Consider the following 15,959-nt stretch of genomic DNA (forward strand, 5'->3'; position numbering starts at 1 on the left):
CTCCTTTGGCTTTGCTGACTGGAGTCTCTTGCAGCTAACATACTTACTGTCGACAAGTACCTTTTTAAACTGTACTTCAAAACGACCAACCTTTCCCTTCAGTGGAACAGAAAGCATAATGCTGATGACTCCTGTCTTCAGATTCCCTTTAAAGCTAAGACACGCAGAGAGGAAGATTGTTGGAGGAGGTGATGTAAACAGCTCCTCTCGGGCTCTGTGTGTCTGCTACTGTTTCCTAAAACAGAATGAAGTCCTGAGCACCATCTGCACAGACAGTGGCTCTGGACAGGCTCAGTCAGGGACAGCTCTGTGGATCACACAGCACATGAAGCAGACTGTCAGGCAGGTATTGTTCGGAGGTCTCTGCTGACAGCGTGCGGCTCGCTGAGGGATCATGGGTCATCGGGAACACGACAGCACAGCTCAACGCCTTGGATGCGGGCTGGAGTTACAGTGTAAGCAAAAACATGATCCTGAAACCCCGATCAGATCTGTTCACAGCTGTCAAAACAGCAGAACTGTGTGCGCTGGGGTTTTTCCACAAGGTCAGACAGGAGCAAAGAGTGTGTGAGCCCTGAGTGCTCCCTGTGTGTTCACCATGCTGCTGGGGTTAAGAAATGACGCCCCTCCTCCCTGGATGCTGATCTTGGCAGAGTCACTTTTTAATCAATTAGTTCCTTCATGCTTCTAGCAAAGCAGGCAAATTGGAAGTTATTTAAGTTTCTGATCTGCAGACTGATTTGGAGGGGGGGGGGGTTTGTGCTGATGCAGCTTTTCAGCTTCAGAGGGAAGCAGGGGGGGCTCCACACGAACCCTCTCCCCCAGGAACACAAGGGGGCAATTCATTTATTCCAACTCCAGGCAGGAAGATGGGAAACATCCTCCAGAGCAGAATCCAGAGAATTAATGAGTTTAAATGTCAAGATGGTTAACCGACGCGGGGGGGGGGAGAGATAGAAACGATAGAGAGATGGTCCAATTAGTGATCTCAGCCCGCTGTCCTCAGAGGCTCCTCTCCGGAGTCCACTAAGTTTGACATTCAGATGCTTACAAACACCTCAAGAACAAACGATCTTTCTATAAAACATGGACGCAGTCTCAGTCATGTCACCACGATGACTTCTGAAGAGACATTTTCAAGCCCAACACTGGCGGTGGACATATTGGAAATAAAATAAAATCTCCACTGAACAGGTGATCAATCCAGAAACAGGAAGAGAGTTGGAGCTGAGGTCAGCCTAAAGCCTCCTGGTGCACGGCTGCATTGGACCCACTTACAGTCAGATCATGCATCCCTCTATCCTCGATTCTCTGATTCTCCGCCGTGCACGACATGGCGGTACGCTGCCGCTCCGGTCCATGCCCCGTGCTCTGTCTCCAGAGCGTGCCCGCGGAGACACTACGCTCTGCTCAGTTTCAAAATACGCTGCAAGTCTATTTTAGGTGGAGCCTGCTGCGAGCACGGGTCAAGCTGGACAGGAAGTGAGACACAGAAAACACACAGTGTCAGGTCAATTTCAAAATAAAACACAAAATACGGACTGACTTCTCACTTCATCAACGTCAAAACGGGAACAAATCAAACCCCAAAAAGACAACACATGTTGTTTGCAAGTTTTTCTTTGTATTCCCGCGTGATCTTGTAGTTCTCATGTGAGGTGAGCACAGCTCCAGAAACTAAGCGAGTAGGCACGGCATGTACCCTCTGACCTGAGAAACAAACGTGTTGTTGACGGACCACGGCGCCCAAAGAGGATGTGAAAATACGGAGTTCGGCTTTAGAAGAATCCAAACAGATGGATTACTAAAAAAAAAAGGGTTTTTTTTACGTTTAAATGTTAGACTTTTCAAAGTGTTTACATTAATATTATGTATCTGAGTATTTGTAAATTTAACGCCGCAAAAACTGTAATTATATATTTTCCTTTTCTTTATTCACACTGGAATATTTTTGTAAACATCCCTTAGAGTCGTTTGTTTTGTGCTTCCAATCATTTAGGATTATATAGGATATATAACGGCCATGTTTTCAGTTGTTTACATTTTAAAGGAGCAGTGTGCAGATTCTGCCACCAGGGGGCTCTCAATAAAAACCAAAAGTAAAAAAAGACGTGGAGGCTGCAGCTTGGTTTAGATCAACAGCAGTGTCCATATTTATTTGTTCTCACACTAATAACTTAACGCTGAGATCTCCAGCACCGTTATTAACCCTGAACTTACACGTTTGGGTTTTCTTATTGCAACAGACGAGCAGAGAGATTCAGACCGCAACACTAACCCTAACTCCATGACAAGATATACAACATTTTAAAATGAAGTTTGGATCGACAGTTTCTGATGTAACAAGACGCTGATTTGTTTTTCCGTTACAGCAGCTGTTGTCGTCTCTGCATTGACTTCACATGTAATCAGGCCGTATGGATAATCTGCTCGGCTCTCCACTGTAAATAAACCCACCTGAGAGCGGTGTTTGCTTATTGCACATCCTATGGAGACACACATTGTGATGACTTACATTAGGCTACGTACATGAAAATGGATTTGTGTCAGCCTCTCCTTCAAACAGCCCTGATGTCCTTCACTGTCAAGTCAGACCAGAGATCTCAAGCTGCTCAAATACTGAACCCTTTAACACTGCCTTAAACACAGAACACCAGGCCTTAACTGTGACAAGCTTTTCCTGCTAGCAAAGGTTAAAGATGCATCGCTCTGTAGAAATACAATCACTCCTATGATGCTGATTTATGTGTGTACAGTTTCCCGTGTTAACGACACTTCCTTTCTTATCCGAGCTACGCTTTGGGATGACCTCTGAAAGTTCTCATCTGTTCTTCTGTTTCAGCGTCGGATGAAGTCAGTGTTAAGGTATGAAGGCAGCGTGTGCTGTTGTGCTGTGACTGATGTGATCAGATGGCTGTGCAGAGGAAGGGGACTTGGAAGCTGCACGAGTTCAGCCGAGAAGGTCACCTGTCCGTCTGATCGAGTGTCTCCTGAGGGAACGTGAGATCTCTGCACAAGTTTCCCCCTCATCATTTCAAACCCTACATACTCTGCTGTGACCGGCTGTGTCTGCGAGTCAGTCAGTGCAGATTTCCTTTCACCTGCATTCATATTCTGTCGTGCACCGAGGAGGGGTAAAGGGCAACTTGTTGAATTTCAATCAAACGTAATTAAGAGACGAGAACGCACGCAGCATCGTCACGTCGAACAACACTTCAGGCTCTTTACCTTCTGCATGTCAAACAGCTCTCCTGGCTGAATCCATCAACTCTTTGTTTCCTTCACCCTTCCATCCTTCTGTCAATACCAGATCTGGTGAAGGTGCATTTAGTCACCATGGCGCAGCTTTAGGGAATAAACTACCTGCTGATCTGTGGAAACTTCCACTTCTTTTAAAAAAATATATATAAATCATCTCATGTCCTTTTAGAGAAATGTTCAGGAGTGCAAAGGTTAAAACGGCTCATGTTTGACTTCAGTGTTTCAAACGGTTAGTCCCCTTCTCTCTTCAGCTGTCCTGTCCAATAAAGGCAAAACACACACACACATAAACATACTGTATGACAAACATCACTTTAAAGAACTGCAGCACTGTTCCCATGATTATGAGCTAAACTACAGATGAGCCTCGACCTCCACTCTGTTTGTAATGGCAATCTCTCTCTCTCTCTCTCTCTCTCTCTCTCTCTCTCTCTCTCTCTCTCTCTCTCTCTCTCTCTCTCTCTCTCTCTCTCTCTCTCTCTCTCTCTCTCTCTCTCTCTCTCTCTCTCTCTCTCTCTCTCTCTCTCTCTCTCTCTCTCTCTCTCTCTCTCTCTCTCTCTCTCTCTCTCTCTCTCTCTCTGGTTTATCACTCTGAAGGAAGTATACAAAAGAAGTTACAGCTTCACACCTTTTGCTGAACTACATCTACATATCAAGGAAACAGACACAAACGTTGTGCTCTCACCAACGAGAAAGGACAGAAGTCCTGTGAATCACGTACAAAAAGCTTTTGTGAGGCTCAACTCGTTTTCAGAGTGCGATCCTGACACATCGACGCAACGAAGCTCCGTTTTCATCAAGTCTTAGTACCTTCATATTGATCCGGATCCTTTTAGTTCACATTGTGTTACAGCATAGCAGAAGCACAACCTGTCACAGAATCACACACACTTATGCATGCACACACACACACACACAGAGCGCTCTGCTGATCCCACCTTGCCCCTGTAACGCCTCTGTTAACACACTGCATGGCACAGAGGAGGGGACACTATTTGTCCCCGCCTCCATAAAGCTGGTCAGACGTGACAGGGGACGTCGTTCAGACCGTGAACAGGACCAGAGCTGAGCTGTGTTGAACACAGCCTCGCCCATTGATGGTTACGTTTTATTTCATGCTGATGGTCCTCATCTCGGTTATGACTGTCGATGAAAAGGTGAGGCCGACTTTCAAAAGGAAGCCATGTTAGATTCAAAAAACAAAGCAGTGGAGTTAGGGTCAAAGATGAGGTGTGCTACTCACCCTCCACGCTGCTCTCTCTGAAGAACCAAGAGACCACAGAACATGAGTGAGTGTTACAAGAGAGAGCTAAGCAGGTTTCCCTCAGGTCTGAAAATGAACACCATCAGCTGTTTGTTTGTGAGCGACCCACGTGTTGTAAATACTTTGATGTGGATGGAGAAACGGTATGTACACATAGTGTGCAGAAAAAAAGGAGGTCTGGCAACAACAAAAAGCACGAGAGACAAATGATGAAGTGAAAGCCAAACAGCTCATCAGAGAAGCACTCAGGCCCGTCAGCCCACATCAAACAAATGGCTGCGGTGCTGAGAGAGCTAATGCTTTACTGTGGAGCCATATCAATACTATTAACATAACGCACACCATTTATCTTCTGCAAAGTGGTCTGGGACGGACATCAAGCTCGCTCTCAATGCTAAATGGAAAGCTATGGAAAAGCAGGAGTAATGGCCACATACATGAGACCTGCACTCTGTGTACATTGTGTGGGGAGGATGGTAGTTTAAAGAGTTACAGCATCAACAAGGCCACAACCTGTGTGTACATACATGCACTGTGTGTATATACAGTATGTGTGTGTGTGTGTGTGTGTGTGTATATAGATTCGACCTGGCTGTTCACATACTGTGAGCAGCTCACAGCGGGAGACTGTCCCTGTCAGAAATGGGGGGGGGTCATGTAGTCCAACAGAATGACAACAACAAACGAGTGGAGAACAGAAAACTTAATGCAGAGGTTTAGTTGCGTGTGCAGAGATCGTTGTGGGTGCATACAGTCTATGCATCTCCATCACTGTGGACACTGGGAATAAGCTAACAGAGACATTTTATACATGCACATTGCGTTTCAAGTCAATATCCATGTGCAAGTGGAGGTAGACTACAACAATGGCGGACTCTTCCGATCTGTCAGTGCAAATGTCAAAGACAATTTCTTAAAAGAGTAGTAACCTCCACCACATCTGTCCACACAAACGCTCGTGTGGAAGCCATTTTTTAATCTGTACACGTCATGTGCATGCCCGTTGTTTCATTACAAAGTCATACTGCCAACTACTGGCCTGGCATGTGTACTGCAGAATCTGGTTGTTTTTGCAGATCTGTGCGCTTGGCCGTTGGTTTCAGATTATTCCCGCCTGAATGTGGAGGTTTTTTGAAAAATACAAACGGAAAAAAGAGGACATTTCAAGTGGATTGTGTTGAGGTTAATGTGGTTTAAGTCAGATTTAACCTTTGTGATAGCTCAAAGTGAAGATGCCCAATAAAGTGTCCTTTCACTGGAATATCTGAAAGGACTCTAAACCTGCGCTGTTACCACTACTTATATATGTATATGGAGAAGAAATAATCATGAAAAAGATTAGTTATATAAATGTCTCCACCCATGAAATGAAAAACTGTGTTGCTGTGTTTTACCCTCTTCTTGAGCGCCTCCAACGATTCATACTCCAGGCGTGACAGTTGGATCTGGATCTGTTTGGGAACATCTGGGATGAGGAAGGTCAGGATGAACTTGATGGCCAACAGGGCATGCTGAAATCACACAACAAACAGAAAACAAGAAAAACACGGGGATTGAATCCTTCTTCTGAAGTTTGAAAGGTTTCTCTTTGAAAACATGGAGAGGGGAATGTGCATTGAAAGAGAGATCAACAGAAGTGGATCAGGAGATGACCAACTCTACCAAAGGAGCCACAGCCGCCAACAAAATCAATCTCAGGAAGTGTGGGAAACATCAGTGATCAGCTTCAGGTGACATGTAAACCTGCTACACTTGTTACGGGATGATTTTTCTATATTTGTCAGGCTGCTGAAAATGTGTTGATTCAAACAGCAGAAGCTAAAAAACTATTGAAATGTCGAAATGAGAGATTCACCGGTTGCAGCGTCTTTGGCTAAATCCAGCTGTGCACGCCCCCCTCCCACGTTTCGCTGTGGGGGGGGGACAGTTTGTATACTTATACACAGTATCAATGAAGGGTAGAGAAGAACACAGTGACATGCAGTAAAAATAATGAAGCAGTTTTACTATGTAGAGAAACATTACGCGTTACGTCTGTTCGTGTTCACACATTCAGTTCAGCCCACAATTCCAGGAAGTCAGAGTTCAGGTTAAAACAGATGACCTGCACACGTCAAGGTGTGTGTGTGGGGGTTTTTTTCCCATGAAGATGATGGAACACATTCACATGCATGTATGCAGAGCACACACAGCTTAACAGGCCCCCATACACAAACATATGAACCCACACAAAACACTTCAAATGGCCACACACACACACACACACACACACACACACACACACACACACACACACACACACACACACACACACACACACACACACACACACACACACACACACACACACACACACACACACACACACACACACACACACACACACACACACACACACCTTTACCAGTCCTTCTGGAGGACGGCCAAATGCCATCTGCAGCTTTGATTCAGTAGCTTTTCCTCATCATAGTAATTGAGTCTGGGCTGTGAGGGCACGCTGCTCCATAGAAATGAGCTGTATCAGCTCAAATATCTCTACATAATAACACAGTCATAAATGAAATAAAATGGTCATTGTGAACTAAATCCACATGATAACACTGATGCATTAAAACACTGAATGTTAAAGTATGTAATGCCCTGATTCTACTGCAGCGTTTTACAGCCAATGAAAGTGAGACACTGGTCAGTTATTGAGCTTCTTCCAGTTTCTAAACTTTAGTGGAAAGCTCAGGATGAGTGTGTGAGTGTAGAGCAGAGATGGAGATTTTAATAACAGGGATGAGCACACTCGCTGGTCACCATGTGAGCTGTATTACTCGTGTGTTAAATGCTGTGTGAAATTTACCTCCAACATCGTTACAGATAAAGAGTGGGAGCTGAGGAGGGTCTTAGGCCTCGACAAAGCACCTGCCAGTCAGTCAGATGATCCATGCCCATTATTATGAAATACTCCTATCATGAATAAAAAAATGCTTTTTGTACCTACACGTTTAGTCCTGCTGTCAAAACAGACATCTTGGGAGACAGAGCCTTCTCCATCACTGCCCCTGCATCCTGCACACACCTCCCAACATTTAAAACCATGCTCAAAACTCACCTTTATAAATGAGCTTTTAATATGTTTTTCTTTTTTTTCTTTTCTACTGTTTTTGCTGTTTTATACTGTATATTTTATGATTTTCTTTAAGAATTTGTAAAAGCGCTTACAAATAAAATGCATTATTATTATTATTATTATTATTATTATTATTATTATTATTATCTTACTATGGGATATGTAAGATACTTTTTGGTCTTTTTGGATCCAGCCTCAAGTGTACACTGGAGGAAATGCAGTTGTTTTTTTTTGTTGTTTTTTTTTGCACTTCCTCATTTGCTTAATTTCTCAACACCAAAGGCTGCCCCTTCCTTTGAACCTCAGCTCGGTTTGGATTATTATTATATGAACAATTACAATACAATTGTCTCACAATTTATTTTACAACATGAGACTGAAGACAAACGATGAGATTATTACATTTTAAAACACCAGATCTTTCCTTTAAAGAAGCACAAACCAAAACACGTTCACTCCCTTCAGGACAGAAGCTCCTCTTAATTAACAAGCAAAGAAATCTGTGATCTCACAGTCTGACATATTGATTGAGAGTGCACAATAAAGTGGCCAGCCCTCAGTTGATTGCTAATGCATTTCCAGGATCATTTATACGTGTGTGAGCGTTGGCCAGCACAAGGTTAGACTGAGAGCGAGAGGACGCCCCGTTAAGACTGGAGGGACAAAGTGACTCCTGCAATGTTTTCCTTCTCTTCAAGGTCTGACTCTGAATCATCGTGTAGGTGACAAAGTGAATGTGATCAAACTTCAAATCATTACACACCACGATCTGCACCTATGACGCCCTGCTGTCGGCTGTGCCCTCAAAACGGTCTCACAACGACGGACCTGATAAAAAACATCAAGCTTTTAATGGACACTGAACCCTCCCCAGTGTCATTCATTGTATGTCCTAACCTCAATAAGCATTACCTTAAAACATCATCACTGATAAGACGAGAACAGATGAAGCAGAATGCTGCTGCACACACACACACACACTCACACACTATTCAGTATTCAGCTCTTAATGCTGTTACCATAGCATCCCTTTGCTGTTAATTGGGAAATTAGCATGTCACTCCAGCTGATGAGAAACTACTAATTCTGCCTTTCATGTGGTTTGACATGAGCAGAATGTTTCATTCTGACTGAGACACTCTGCTGCATTTTGAGCCTCTGCTTCAACACGAAGGTCTTCACTCGACGTCACACAGCTGATCTGAGGAACTACAAACACCTCCGATGAAGAATCATGAAGCCAACGCAGAAGAGCCAAAAAGGCAGACGACCTCCATGTTTGATACGTTTGATGGTTTACAGATGGAAGAGATCCAACAGTTCAAGGCAGGGTCGGCCATTTTTATTTATCTTTTTTTATTTCATTTGACAAAACTTTATTCATCCCTGAGGAAAGGTCTGGTCTACACTCTGCTGTTGAGAGAGATGCCTCTCACACACGTGCACAAACAGGACCAGCGTACATCAGAGCTGCTGGGGCCTTCAGTGCTCATGGGTACCTCGGCAGTAAGGAGCTCTCAGGCTACCTGACCTGACCACACTGTTATCTGATTCAAACACAATCCAATATAAAACACTGCCGATCACTCGGGCAATGTTACAGTATATTAGAGAAAGCTGTGTTGTGTTTAAGGGGTAAAAGAATGAGGCTTCATCGGGGTTAAACAACCTGAGCACTGATTATCTAGACACGTTCAGGAGCGCAGATGTGAAAACAGCTGACGACTTGAAAAGATGCTGCTTTTGTGTTTTTAAGACGGGGTCAACAAAATCATCTGTTTACCATGAAATGTTACCACTGCATGTCCAGGGTTCATCACATGAAATACACTCAATTCATCCACAATCAAACAGACCAATCCCTGCCAGCGTTGGGTAAGGTCCCGATCCTGCCTGCGGTGCTTTTGGGGGCTGCGTGTGTGCAGACGCTGTTCGGCGGGCCTGCTCTGTTGTTCGGCTGTAATGAAATGAGTAGATTATAGCAGACAGAGCCACGACTCTGAAAGAAAGTCTCTGTCTGTTTCTGCAGCAGGCTGCCCAGTTGCCTGGTTACTGCTCACTGATGTGTGTAAGCCCTGTACAGTAATTACCCAGGTATCATAGCACCGCTGCTGGAAAGTGACGAGGCGCTGCCCTCCCCTCTCCCGCCATAAACCCCAAAAACCCTGCATCGCCGATAAGAAGAGGGGCCGAGTGATTGGATAAAAACATCCGACGCTTTCAATCATTCTGATTAAAACAACTGCAGAGATTAGATCTGACGTTTGATGACACGTGTGCTCCACTCTCCTCCCCTACACTAACAGAGTCAGAGTTAGAGGTTCTATTCCCAGCCGACGAGCCTGGACTTTAAAATGCATGCACTGCTAAAGGCTTCAGATTTAAAAAAAACAGCAATAAATAGCATGCTGTGTCAATAAGCAACATCTGTGTGTATTGTGTGTCCCCTCTGGCACAGTAAACATTATACAACGCTGCTCTCATTATTCTTGTTGTCCCGTCTTTTTAAAGCCTGCCTGCCCTCTTCTCGGAAATGTGCAGGGATGGCAGCGAGGAGGAACGTGCTCAGATGTACAATCAGCCTGTGACTCAGGTTCGTCTCCGTCTTTCAGTCCACCTTCTGTCTCTGCCTCTCCTCAGAAAGGTTGTCTGCGATACCAGAATTTTAAACTTTCATCTGATTCTGGTTAAAAAATTTGTTAAAAATCCCACAATAACGATACCGAGGTAATAATATAGAAACTGGACAATATCTTGTTTTTAATTACCCACATTTATAAGCAAACTTGTGTGAAGGCGTTTTTGATTTGCTCTGCTCTAAAAGTCTTCGAGGAAGCCTTTCAGCCTTTTTCAGCTCATGTTAAGTCAGGAGAAGCAGCGAGCAGGGTTGTGTGGGATATTTACTGGGTCTAAGGTTTATCACTCCTCCCATTTAAACTTTAAACAGAGCAGTCATAAAAAGGACTGAGACATGTCCACGCAGACGCTCCTATGCACTAAGTTACAAACAGTGTCTTCACTTCCCATGCCACAGCAGGATAGATCTCTCACTCACACACACACACACACACACACACACACACACAAAGACAGGGTAATATCTAAACACATGCTGAGCTGGCCTCATTTTTTCTCTGCTCACCAGAGCTGCACCTCTCTCCTTCTCCTTATTCAGGTGTGTGTGTGTGGGGGGGGGGGGGGTCACACAGAGAAAATCCTCTCCAGGGTCTGTGAGCAGACTATGGCTATAAAAAGTCATGTTCATTTCTACTCGGCCCAGGAGACGGTCTGAAGGAGGCGAGGATGGATGAGAGGTGGCAGGCTCCCTGTTAGCACGACTCTCTGATGTCTACTTGACTGAGCTTTTAATCAACAAGTGTAAAAAGCTCTGCTCACAGAGTGGACATGAAACGTACACCTTAAACATTCAAGGAGTATTCCTTAATCTTCAACAACATCCACATGTACACAGAGACGCTCACACAAACAGTCTGAAGAGCAGAAATCTAAAGATTTATACTAAACAAAAACATCTGAACCTCACAGATAGAGCTGGGCCAAATGTCTTCTGTACACCGAACTGGGCCTTGTTACATGTAATAGAACAACATCACATTTTGGGTCAGTTTTTTACATTATGGGTAAAATATTTTTCTCTTATTAATGTCACAACTTCTTAAAAACTGACTCTGTTTTGGGCTCCGTGTTTTCTTACATTATCGAGTTATTACATTTTGGGTTTTGTTACTTTTTTTTTTTTAAAGAGCATTTCGGGTCGTTTCGGGCTCTAACATGCCGTCAATACTTTGAGTAGTGTAACACATTTCATATTTGTACATCTATTAGTTTGTGTTGCAATATATCCAACATATCCTAACATAACATATTACTGTAAATTCTTCTTATGATTTCATATTTCTCAATGCCTCATCCATCTCGTCCTGCACATACAGTATGTCCTGATTCATATGCATGTATATTAATTTGGCCTGTCAGCGTTGATCACACAATTAATTCTTTATTTTTAACTGTTTTTTTTTTTTTTTTTTGCCTTCCTGCAACCAGAAAGATGGAAATAAACGACTGATGAATTAGTCAAGCATCTCTGCAGTCTGTACAGCTTCAGTTCAATCAGTGTGGGCTGAAGGAACTGAGCAAATCAAGGTGTAATGAGTGACTGTGAGGACTGTTAGAAAAAAAAAAAAAAAAAAAAAAAGCCCATTTAAAGACATTGCATGTCTTCACTGCCATCAGACCTGCTGCTGTCACAGCAGAGTCTGCTGACTTTCTTCTATGAAGGCCTCTCGGGAATCTGCTACGAAATGAGAATCAGCTTAAAGTGAAGTTGTTGTTCATAATGACTCACGAATAACCCTTCATCTCTTTGTCTTAGAGTGCAAACAGGGACAACATGAAGAACCCTGTTTATCTCTCTCCTAATACTCCCAGCTAAGAGAGGTTTATCAGATGATCCTGTTGGCTGCTGGAGAAAGAAGAAAACATCACACGGTGAACATGTTTCCCACGAGCAGAACAGGAGTTTATCACTCAGCTCTGTGTGAGCAGACCACACATTCAATCAGCCATGCAGACGATCAATACGACCCAGTTTGTGCCTCGGCGTCAGCACAGGCCCACCGCACACCGAGGTACAGTACAGCTTCATGGAGCATTTTTACAGTCTGAGACACTAACTCGACGGTTAGAACAATCCTCCCTCAGGAGCTTGTTAAAGCAACACAAACATGCTCGACATGTTTTCTCTCCATTAAAGTCCTGAAGAAGCCTCTCTGCTCAGCATCAGCCCCCTGGATTCAGCACAGCTTCTCTCTCTCTCTCTTCCTGCTGTTATTATTATTATTATTTTTTTTTTAGCTTTTTCTCCGGAGGCATGATGCGTATGTGTGTTTGTTTGTTTGTTTGCTGTGTTTTTGTCTGCATTCATTCTGGGTGAATAGACCACAGAGGGAAGGATGATGCTAATGTTAATGGAGGTGTGTGTGTGTGTGTGTGTGTGTGTGTGTGTGTGTGTGTGTTCTCAGGAGAGGAAGAATCTGGAGGGGAATTCAATGCAGACACAAAAGCTCAAACGATAACAGGCTGAAACGAATACACACACACACACACACAAAAAAACACTCTTGCACACTCACTTATGCACAGAATATCTCTCACACCCTCCCATAGTCTCTCATGCATTCTCTCTCTCTCTCTCTCTCTCTCTCTTTTCCCCTGGACTCTCTGTGGATGTGCTTTGGACTCTAGCTCCATCTAGTGAGTAAAGATCCCCATCAGCCTCCTCGACAGTGTTTCAGGACATACTGGCCCACTTCCAACGCCGCCCACACCATAGTCTGAAGTACTGAACCCCCACAGACTCTAACGGCATCCGGCGTGCAGTGTGTGGATCCGTGAGGACTCAAAATGGTAAAATAAATAAATAAATAAGCAATGGAAAAACTTGCTTTTTTTTTTTTATTTCCTTGGACCCCAAGTAAGGAACCTCTGCTCTAAATGACTGCTGAACTACACATTATTATCATAACGGTCCCCACCTGTGGAACAGTGTACATGGAGACCTGAGGGCAGAACACAATGTTAACTCCAGATCTACCTCTTTAGTCCAGCTTGTAACTCAATTTCATTTCATCTCAATTAGTTTTATTACATTTTAAACCTCCTGTGTCTCCTCTCTGAGTACCTGTGTGTTGCTGCTGTTTGATTTATTATGATGTAAAAGCCCTTTGTTAAACATCTTTGTATGAAAAGTGCTACAAAAATAAAGTTGGATTGATTGATAAAAGGCCCATTCAAACAGTCGTATCAGATGACGGACAGTATTTGTCCCCATGTATCACTGTTGAGCCTGTGGTTGTAATGCAGAACAATAAAAGGAGAAAAACAGAAGAAGAGCAGTGTTTTGTTGTTTGGACCCTGCAGACCGCTAGCGTGCAGTGACATCATGTGAGCGCCGCACAAAGCCTTGCCGTGTTGTGTACAGAGTCGTGCATGTGTGTGTGTGTGTGTGTGTATGTGTGTGTGTATGTGTGTGTGTGTGTGTGTTATGTATTACCTCAACAGCGACTGTCCAGAATATAAGCTGCTGATCTGAATCCTGGAAGTAGGCCTTGACTTGTGGAGACATGCCGATCAGCGAACAGTTGGTAACCACGGCGATCACGCTCATGGCCTCGAAGGCGAGCTGGACACGGACACAAAGAGACGCAGCGGTCAGTGACCTTTAGAAATAAGTCATTGATCCTTGATCTTGATCAAACATCACCAGTCATAAAAGTCATTGAGATCATTTTTTGATCTGAAAGTGTTCCGTTACATTCAAACGTTTTTTTCAGTCTGCACTTTTATTTCACCTGTATGTAAAAAATAAATAATGTGTCTGTTTTTATTAAGACATCCCTCATCCTCATCCCGCCCCGATGTCTTACTGAGCAGTTACACAACCCACCCTGAGGACCTTTTTAAACGTCACAGACACCTTCACCAGACCCCCGCTGTGTCGATGCGTGCTCCAGGTCGGGACACGCCGATACCACCTTCCCGACCACATGGGCAGGTAGGATCAGAAAAAACAGGTTCAATCCATCAAATTGGCTCCGAGGAAGTTGAATTGCTCTTTTTTTTCTCTTTTCTGTGTTTTGTCTCTTCTGTTCTTTTTCAAAATGCTCAACACTTTAAAAACAATATCAAATCTTTTTAATTTACTGAGTGATGGTGTCAGAAAGTACTGAGAATCCTCTCTTGTGCTCTAAAGGAGTCGTAGCTAAAGACCTCACCGAGCAGCTCTGAGCAAGGAAGAGACAAACACTTGTGGACATAGTGAGGAGGAAGTTAACCCCTTTGTTAGGTATGACACTTTTTTTTTTTTTTTTTTTAAATCTGTGTTTGGTTTGTCTGCCTCTGACTTTTTACTCACTGTGGTATCAATTTCTAGGATCATATAAAAGATAAAAAACCTTAAATAGTGACAAATCTTCCGTTTCCTTAACTACTCTCTCCTCCTTCTTCCTCGTGTGTCCTCCTTGCCTCCTTCACTCACGTCCCACCTTGAGTCACAGGGGCGGGAGAAGCTACACATTGTTTTGTCTCACCTGCCAGACTCCTATGTTTGCTGCCGGGTCAGAGAAGGGTCGTTTGAACACCGAGCACATCTTGAAGGCGTCCGAGTAAACCTCGGTGATGTTGTTCAACACCACCAGGATGGCGGCCAGAGGGTAGACGCAGGAGAACAGACTGACGTAACCAAACAGCAAGAAAAGCTCCAAGTAATCGTCAAATGTGCCCTGAGAGAAGACGAGGCACAGACAAGTCAAAACACACGTATGTAAGACTTTCTTCTACAGTGAAGTCCTGAGCACATTTAAATAAATAAAAAAATAAATAAAAAGACCCCCCAGCACCCACCAGGTATGTGCTCATGTCGGCCTCCAGTCGGACCTGCTCGATCATGGGAAGCTCTTTTTCGCCCGGAGTGTTTCTCTTCCGGATTTTGCGCGTCATCTTCTTGTTGCGTCTCCTCTGGAGCCAGTAGGGCAAAAAGGCCTCCATGAACTGATTCAAGATCTGACTGGTGATCAACAGAGTGGCGAGACTCTGGAGGAAGAACATAAAAGAACACAGGTTCATCACTGAGAGCAAGAGGAGGACGGAGGATGGGAAGAGGAATGAAAGGTAATGTAAAGGAGAGGGTTGAGTAAACGGAAAAGTGTCTGTGTCGGTCTCTCTCTCTCCTCACGGCTGCATGCAAAACTGAAGCTTCTCATTCCAGCCAGTTAGGGCTGGCTTAGGACCAGCTCATAGTTATGCTGCTATAGGCCTAGACTACCAGGGGAACTGGCACCAGGATCTCTTATCTCTCTCTCCCTCTTTCTCTCCCAGCTTTCATATCTTATTACTGTGTGTCACTATCTTTATATTCTAACCTCTCCTTTTTTCTGGGAGCTCCTGAGCTCTCTTAGGTTCCTTGGGACTGTTGGTGAGGATGGCCTGCGCAAACCCCCCCCCCCTCCAAACCTATCCTACTCTTCTTTCTGCATCTTGTCCCATCTCCCCCATCCCATTTTCAAGCCCGGCACAGTTTAGCAGATGGCTGTTCTGTCATGAGCCCGGGTCTGCTGAGGATTTCTGCCTGTTAAAAGGAAGTTTTTTCTTGCCACGCTATGACGGATTAAGCTGGACTCTTGTAATATAGCCATCAGTAAGGTCCTTTACCTGCTTTTTGTAAACATAACAATGAGCATGGTCTTGTTACCTGCTCTTTTGTTAATGTTAACAGACAAACAGTAAGGTCCTTTACCT

General features: G+C 44.0%; 1 protein-coding gene across 3 annotated transcripts in view; it reads right to left on the reverse strand.

Annotated features, from left to right (window-relative positions):
• ano10a (anoctamin 10a) overlaps nt 1–15,959 on the reverse strand; it is a 30,144-nt gene that overhangs the window by 4,018 nt on the left and 10,167 nt on the right. For 2 of the 3 annotated variants that reach the window (XM_079344219.1, XM_079344218.1), the window contains 5 exons: nt 15,066–15,254; nt 14,753–14,944; nt 13,717–13,845; nt 5,920–6,036; nt 4,505–4,521 (listed from right to left, as the gene is read on the reverse strand). In XM_079344219.1, the coding sequence (XP_079200345.1) occupies nt 4,505–4,521; nt 5,920–6,036; nt 13,717–13,845; nt 14,753–14,944; nt 15,066–15,254 (644 nt within the window). The remainder of the gene's footprint in view (nt 1–4,504; nt 4,522–5,919; nt 6,037–13,716; nt 13,846–14,752; nt 14,945–15,065; nt 15,255–15,959) is intronic. The other variant, XM_079344220.1, reaches the window with a different exon arrangement.

This window comes from Symphodus melops, assembly GCF_947650265.1.
Source record: "Symphodus melops genome assembly, chromosome: 5".
In the NCBI taxonomy this organism is placed as follows: Eukaryota; Metazoa; Chordata; class Actinopteri; order Labriformes; family Labridae; genus Symphodus; species Symphodus melops.